Consider the following 7735-nt stretch of genomic DNA (forward strand, 5'->3'; position numbering starts at 1 on the left):
ACAGTTCAAAAACAATTCTCATCGCTGCTCCAAATGAAGTGTTAAATTCGGTGATTCCCGCACCGTAACATATGCAAAGCAAACATGCATCTCAAACACTGAACAGCCTATCCCAGCTGCAATTCCCAGGTCACTGCTGTGTCTGTGAAGTGGGTGAGTAGCTTTTAAAAGAGCCTTTGTTGTGTGTTCGGTAGTAAGGTTGCAGTTGTTCAGCCGCCGAATCCATAGAGAGTGCGGCCCTGGCGTTTCAGAGCGTACACCACATCCATGGCAGTGACCGTCTTGCGCTTGGCGTGTTCAGTGTAGGTGACCGCATCCCTGATCACATTCTCCAGGAAAACCTTCAGCTCCCCGCGAGTCTCCTCATAGATCAAACCCGAGATCCGCTTGACACCGCCACGGCGAGCGAGGCGGCGGATTGCTGGCTTGGTGATGCCCTGGATATTATCACGAAGCACTTTGCGGTGCCGCTTTGCGCTGCCTTTACCCAATCCTTTGCCCCCTTTCCCTCTGCCAGACATGATGATTCTTCACTCAGATCTCTGCACAATATGGGAGAGGAACTCTTTCGGGCTCCTTTTATACAGCCCGCCCCGACCTGACTGAGAAAGGCGGAGTGAGAGCAGAGAGGGGAGGAGACAGAGTGAAGATTAAACACGGAGCGGGACGGAGGAGAGAGCCGGACTGACACACACACACAGAACGGCCCCTGATCTTTCAGCTCCACCTCCAGTTTCTGCCACCTCCAGTTTCTGCAACCTCCAATTTCAACCCGTTTATTAACAATGGAAGCGAAACACAGCTCCCCACACAAACCCTTCCAGAGCCGCCCTTCACACACAAGAGTTTCCACAAACTCGGAGCTTTGAAATATGGAATCAAAACAGAAAATGCTGCAAATAATCAGCAGCTCCGGCAGCTTTTGTGAAGAGAGAGAGAGACAGAGTTAACGTTTCGAGTCGTGACTTTGTCCTTTTGTGTTTTTAAACCTGGTCCTGTTATAATTCCCACTTAGTAATATTTCAACCTGAACACAGTCTATTCCATCACAAGAATCTTTCTCAGTAACATCCTCACCCACATCCGCTTCCAGCTGTTTACAAAAACCTTATTGCGGCTGTCTGAGGCAATCTCCTCTGTTAAAATTAAGGGAGACAGGGTGGCCGAGCGGTCTAAGTTGTTGTGTTCAGGTTGCAGTCTCCTCTGGGGGCGTGGGTTCAAATCCCACTCCTGATATTGATTTTGGGGTGGCACAGTGGCTACCATTGCAACCTCACAGCGCAAGGGACCTGTGTTCAATTCTCAGCTTGGGTCACTGCCCTGTGTGGAGATTACACATTCCCCCTGCGTGAGCTTCCTCTGGGTCCTCCGGTTTCCTCCTATACTCCAAAGATATGCGAGTTCGGTTGATGGGCCATGCTAAATTGCCCCGTAGAATCAGGAGGTTATTAGGATATATAAATAGGGTTATGGGGATAGGACCTGGGTAGGATTCCCGTTGGTGCAGACTCGAGGGGCCGAATGGCCACTGTCTGGATTCCAAGGAAGATGGAAGCAGTGTTTAGCCGCCAGTGTAGATTCATACTGAATCTACCAGACATCTTTATTATGAGAGAAAGTGGCGATTGAACAAATGTGAAATTCAAATGAAATTCAGCCTCTGCTGTGTTTTGCTTTAGTCTGAATTTGAAATGATCTCTATTGAGAATGAGCCGGGCCGCGGGACAGGAATCATTTTCTTGCGGGATCAGCTCTTTCCTGAGAGATGTGGGTGGCTCTGAGAAGAGCCTTTGGGTTCAGAGGTTTACAATTTGCTCGGGTTGTTTCACTTCTTTCCTGACGCTTTCTTCGCTTTTGCTGCTTTCACTTTGGGTTTGGCTTTTGATTTAGTCACTTTTTTGACGGACTTTCTGCCCGTCACCTTCTTCACAGGAGACTTTTTCTTCAGGGCTGCTTTCTTCACCGCCTTTTTTGGAGTTGCCGCCTTCTTGCTGCTTGTTTTCTTCACTGTTGATTTCTTCACTGGAATTTTCTTTGCTGCGGGTTTCTTAGCTGCTGCTTTCTTTGTTGTCACCTTCTTGGCCGCTGTTTTCATGACTAAAGATTTCTTGGCTGTTGGTTTCTTCATCTTCTTTCCCATTTTCCCCGGGCTTTCCTTCTCGGCTCCTTCATCTGCACCAGAGACCTTTATCTGCACCAGAGACCCTGTCTCCACCTTCCTCTTGATCGTTAACCTGATCTGGGAGACGCGCGTCCCCACATCCACTCCACTGCCAGCCAAAGCTTTCTTTATCGCGGCCAGGGACATCCCCTTGCGATCGCAGCAACCCACCACAACATTGAGGATCTGCTCGCCTAACTTGGGACTAGCTGCCGCAGGTCGGGGAGCCGCCGCCTTCTTCCTGGGAGATTTGTCTTGAGCGGGAGCGGCTGGAGGACCCGTTTCGGCGGCTACAGTTTCAGTCATATCCGAGAGTGTGTGGAAAATGTGTGTGAGAATCTTAGAACATAGAACAGTACAGCACAGAACAGGCCCTTCGGACCACGATGTTGTGTCGAGCTTTATCTGAAACCAAAATCAAGCTATCCCACTCCCTATCATCCTGGTGTGCTCCATGTGCCTATCCAATAACTGCTTAAATGTTCCTAAAGTGTCTGACTCCACTATCACTGCAGGCAGTCCATTCCACACCCCAACCACTCTCTGCGTAAAGAACCTACCTCTGATATCCTTCCTCTATCTCCCACCACGCCCCCTTGTAATAGCTCCATCCACCTGAGGAAATAGTCTTTGAACGTTCACTCTATCTATCCCCTTCATCATTTTATACACCTCTATTAAGTCTCCCCTCAGCCTCCTCCGCTCCAGAGAGAACAGCCCGAGCTCCCTCAACCTTTCCTCATAAGACCTACTCTCCAAACCAGGCAGCATCCTGGTAAATCTCCTCTGCACTCTTTCCAGCGCTTCCACATCCTTCTTATAGTGAGGTGACCAGAACTGCACACAATATTCCAAATGTGGTCTCACCAAGGTCCTGTACAGTTGCAGCATTATCCCACGGCTCTTAAACTCCAACCCCCTGTTAATAAAAGCTAACACACTATAGGCCTTCTTCACAGCTCTATCCACTTGAGTGGCAACCTTTAGAGATCTGTGGATATGGACCCCAAGATCTCTCTGTTCCTCCACAGTCTTCAGAACCCTACCTTTGACCCTGTAATCCACATTTAAATTAGTCCGACCAAAATGAATCACCTCACATTTATCAGGGTTAAACTCCATTTGCCATTTTTCAGCCCAGCTTTGCATCCTATCTATGTCTCTTTGCAGCCTACAACAGCCCTCCACCTCATCCACTACTCCACCAAATTTACTGATCCACCCTTCAGCCCCCTCCTCCAAGTCATAAGTAAAAATCACAAAGAGCAGAGGACCAAGCACTGATCCCTGTGGCACTCCGCGAGCAACCTGCCTCCAATCCGAAAATTTTCCATCGACCACCACCCTCTGTCTTCGATCAGACAGCCAGTTACCTATCCAATCGGCCAACTTTCCCTCTATCCCACACCTCCTCACTTTCGTCATAAGCCGACCATGGGGGACCTTATCAAACGCCTTACTAAAATCTATGTATATGACATCAACTGCCCTACCTTCATCAACACACTTAGTTACCTCCTCAAAAAATTCTATCAAATTTGTGAGGCACGACTTGCCCTTCACGAATCCGTGCTGACTATGCTGGATTAATCCGCATCTTTCTAAATGGTCGTAAATCCCATCCCTAAGGACCTTTTCCATCAATTTACCAACCACCGAAGTAAGACTAACCGGTCTATAATTACCAGGGTAATTTCTATTCCCTTTCTTAAACAGAGGAACAACATTCGCCATTCTCCAGTCCTCTGGCACTATCCCCGTGGACAGCGAGGACCCAAAGATCAAACCCAAAGGCTCTGCAATCTCATCCCTTGCCTCCCAAAGAATCCTAGGATATATTTCATCAGGCCCAGGGGACTTATCGACCTTCGGTTTATTCAAAACTGCCAGGACATCCTCCCTCTGAACATCTATTTCCTCCAGCCTATTAGCCTGTAACACCTTCTCTTCCTCAAAAACATGGCCCCTCTCCTTGGTGAACACTGAAGAAAAGTATTCATTCATCACCTCGCCTATCTTTACTGACTCCATACACAAGTTCCCACTACTGTCCTTGACCGGCCCTAACCTCACCCTGGTCATTCTTTTATTCCTCACATAAGAGTAAAAAGCCTTGGGGTTTTCCTTGATCCGACCCGCCAAGGACTTCTCATGTCCCCTCCTAGCTCTCCTAAGCCCCTTTTTCAGCTCATTCCTTGCTAACTTGTAACCCTCAATCGAGCCATCTGAACCTTGTTTCCTCATCCCAACATAAGCTTCCCTCTTCCTTTTCACAAGACATTCCACCTCTTTCGTGAACCATGGTTCCCTCACTCGGCCATTTCCTCCCTGCCGGACAGGGACATACCTATCAAGGACACCCAGTATTTGTTCCTTGAAAAAGTTCCACTTTTCATTAATTCCTTTCTCTGACAGTTTCTGTTCCCAACTTATGCCCCCTAATTCTTGCCTAATAGCATCATAATTACCTCTCCCCCAATTGTAAACCTTGCCCTGCCGTACGGCCCTATCCCTCTCCATTGCAATAACAAAAGACACCGAATTGTGGTCACTATCTCCAAAGTGCTCTCCCACAACCAAATCTAACACTTGGCCCGGTTCATTTCCCAGTACCAAATCCAATGTGGCCTCACCTCTTGTCGGCCAATCAGAACTGAATCCGAAATGAACCCAGTGGTGGCGGCACAGAGCAACTTAAAGGCAGAGAGCGGACGGAGCAGAGACAAGCTGCTGTCAGCTCCCGGCTCCTCCAGCCTCTCTGTGTTTCTCTCTCCTCACAAACTCTCCCCTTGCAATGAAATTCCGCCTCTCCAGAGATCCAGCTCACATCCTTCATGTCTCTGACACACGAATGCTTGCTGTTGAAAAGGTTTCACTCGAACTGAGGACTCCATTTTCCACTGAAACCCATTTTACTGCTGCACTGATCGCGCTCTCACATGCGATTGCTGACATGTTCTCTACTTTTCCACTGAAATCCTTAATTTAGTGAAACAATTGCTTTGAAATCTCACTTTGGGGCTCAGCAGGGGGTTTAGCGGGTATCTTTGATTGAAAAATCATTTTATTTTACACAAGAGAGACTCGGAGATCTCATGATCAGAACAGACACACAAACACAGTTGGATTAGTCTGACCCGCCCGCTCCTTTCATACACTCTCTCTTCCACAATATTCACACCTACACATTCACAGGACAAAACTTTCACCAACTGTAAGGTCCCAGGACGGAATTTCTCCTCCTTCCGGCCTTTGCTCCGGATTCCAGGGGGTTAGTTAGTTTTTCACCTCAGTAACTGTTAAACACTCTGAGGCCCGCTCCCCACAGATTGTCTTTGAATTCATTCATGGAATGTGAGTGTCGCTGTCTGGGTCAGCATTTATTGCCCATCCCTAATTGCCCTTGGGTAGGTGGTGATGAGCTGCCTTCTGGAACCGCTGCAGTCCATGTGGTGCAGGACCACATCTGTTAACCAGATTCCGTGACCAAGTCAATCCTTTTTTTTTCAGTTATTACAATGATTGCAGACAGCCCTATGTTTGTTTAGTTTGTACTATGAAAGTACAAATTATCTGCTCTCGGAGTGTCTAGATTTCCTGTTTTATTTGTTTCTCCTGCACTGACAGGTAACAATAAACCACAACCTCAACAACCAGTGACAGCCAGTTAAATAATCATCCCACACTCGCTGATAATGGAGTTTCTGAGAGTCATGATGTGGAGATGCCGGCGTTGGGCTGGGGTAAACACAGTAAGAAGTTTAACAACACCAGGTTAAAGTCCAACAGGTTTATTTGGTAGCAAAAGCCACACAAGCTTTCGGAGCTGCAAGCCCCTTCTTCAGGTGAGTGGGAATTCTAATCCGAGGCATGGTACATTGGGGAAACTATGCAGATGCTGCGACAACGGATGAATGAACACCGCTCGACAATCACCAGGCAAGACTGTTCTCTTCCTGTTGGGGAGCACTTCAGCGGTCACGGGCATTCGGCCTCTGATATTCGGGTAAGCGTTCTCCAAGGCGGCCTTCGCGACACACGACGGCGCAGAGTCGCTGAGCAGAAACTGATAGCCAAGTTCCGCACACACGAGGACGGCCTCAACTGGGATATTGGGTTCATGGCACACTATTTGTAACCCCCACAGAGTTTCACTGGCTGTCTTGTCTGGAGACAATACACATCTTTTTAGCCTGTCTTGATGCTCTCTCCACTCACATTGTTTTGTTTCTTAAAGACTTGATTAGTTGTAAGTATTCGTATTCCAACCATTATTCATGTAAATTGAGTTTGTGTCTTTAAATGCTCTGTTTGTGAACAGAATTCCCACTCACCTGAAGAAGGGGCGTGCAGCTCCGAAAGCTTGTGTGGCTTTTGCTACCAAATAAACTTGTTGGACTTTAACCTGGTGTTGTTAAACTTCTTACTGTGTTTCTGAGAGTGACAGACAGTTTCTGACCATCCTCCGATTGGCCCTGGAGGAAACCAGATTCACTGTCAAGAGCTGACCTTTCGCACTGAGAGAGTGGCAGAGCCAAGTGTGTGATGGTGGTGACTGTGCGAGCATTTGACCAATGGTCAGTTCCTGACCATCACAATGGTGATTTATTTAATTCGCTATCACAGGTCACAACAGTAGGTGGGCACTCCTGAAATAAAATTCACTAAAGATTCTCATCACCACTGTGTTTCTAATGGAAAATCCAGCTTCAATTTGCTTTCAGGTGTTTAAATGAAAGAACATGCCTCAAAACTAATCAATTAGTTCCCAGTCAGAAACAATAATAAAACGGCGGCTTAAACTGTCCAGAAAAACAAGACAAGACAGGTTCAGTTTACAAACTGTGCAATGGACACACCTCATGCCTGACAAAATCAGCAAATAAGGTAGTTCTGTAATAATAACTGATTAAAATAACATTTGTTTAAGTAGATTGAGCGATGGTGGTATAGTGGTGAGCATAGCTGCCTTCCAAGCAGTTGACCCAGGTTCGATTCCCGGCCATCGCAGTGATAATTTATTTAGAACCTTATCCACGGCCTCCTGTGTTTTAAACCGAGTGGACAAAAACAGTGCGAACACAACATTTGACAGGAATTAAATAGAGATTTCTCTTTTTCAATTTTTGTTCGGACGTAATTCGTTTCTGATGAAAAAATATTGAAATATCCCTGACCGAATAAATGAGTTCTCAGTCAGAGACAAAGATACAAAGTAAAGGTTGAGGAACACATTTCAGCTCACACACTGTGCTCTGCACAATCATGGTGCCTGATGAAGTGAATATAAATGCTACTGAGGTGGTTATATTATCCTCACGAATATGCAGCTGCGATGACCAAGTGGTTAAGGCGTTCAACTCGAAATCGACTGGGCTTTCCCCGCGCAGGTTTGAACCCTGCTCACAGCGATTATGATTGGAAGTATTTACTTCGGCTGCTTCAGGCAGCCACAGAGTCGCAAATCCTAGTGAATTGTTGGCCTGCAGTATTTGGGTCTCTGTCATGCTTTCAGCTGCATGGCTTCGGGCCAGGTGCAGGAAGGTGAGTTTGGAAAGGACATCTGGGTATCCT

General features: G+C 47.0%; 1 protein-coding gene and 1 non-coding gene across 2 annotated transcripts; one reads left to right on the plus strand and one right to left on the minus strand.

Annotated features, from left to right (window-relative positions):
* Window positions 1–209: 209 nt before the first annotated feature.
* LOC144486118 (histone H4-like) lies at window positions 210–521 on the minus strand. Its single transcript, XM_078204216.1, has one exon. The coding sequence runs from the start codon at window positions 519–521 to the stop codon at window positions 210–212; it is 312 nt and encodes a 103-aa protein (XP_078060342.1).
* Window positions 522–7099: 6578 nt separating this feature from the next.
* Window positions 7100–7171, plus strand: trnag-ucc (transfer RNA glycine (anticodon UCC)). The gene has a single exon. It is a non-coding gene; the product is annotated as a tRNA-Gly (tRNA).
* Window positions 7172–7735: the final 564 nt, after the last annotated feature.

This window comes from Mustelus asterias, unplaced genomic scaffold, assembly GCF_964213995.1.
Source record: "Mustelus asterias unplaced genomic scaffold, sMusAst1.hap1.1 HAP1_SCAFFOLD_290, whole genome shotgun sequence".
Classification (NCBI taxonomy): Eukaryota; Metazoa; Chordata; class Chondrichthyes; order Carcharhiniformes; family Triakidae; genus Mustelus; species Mustelus asterias.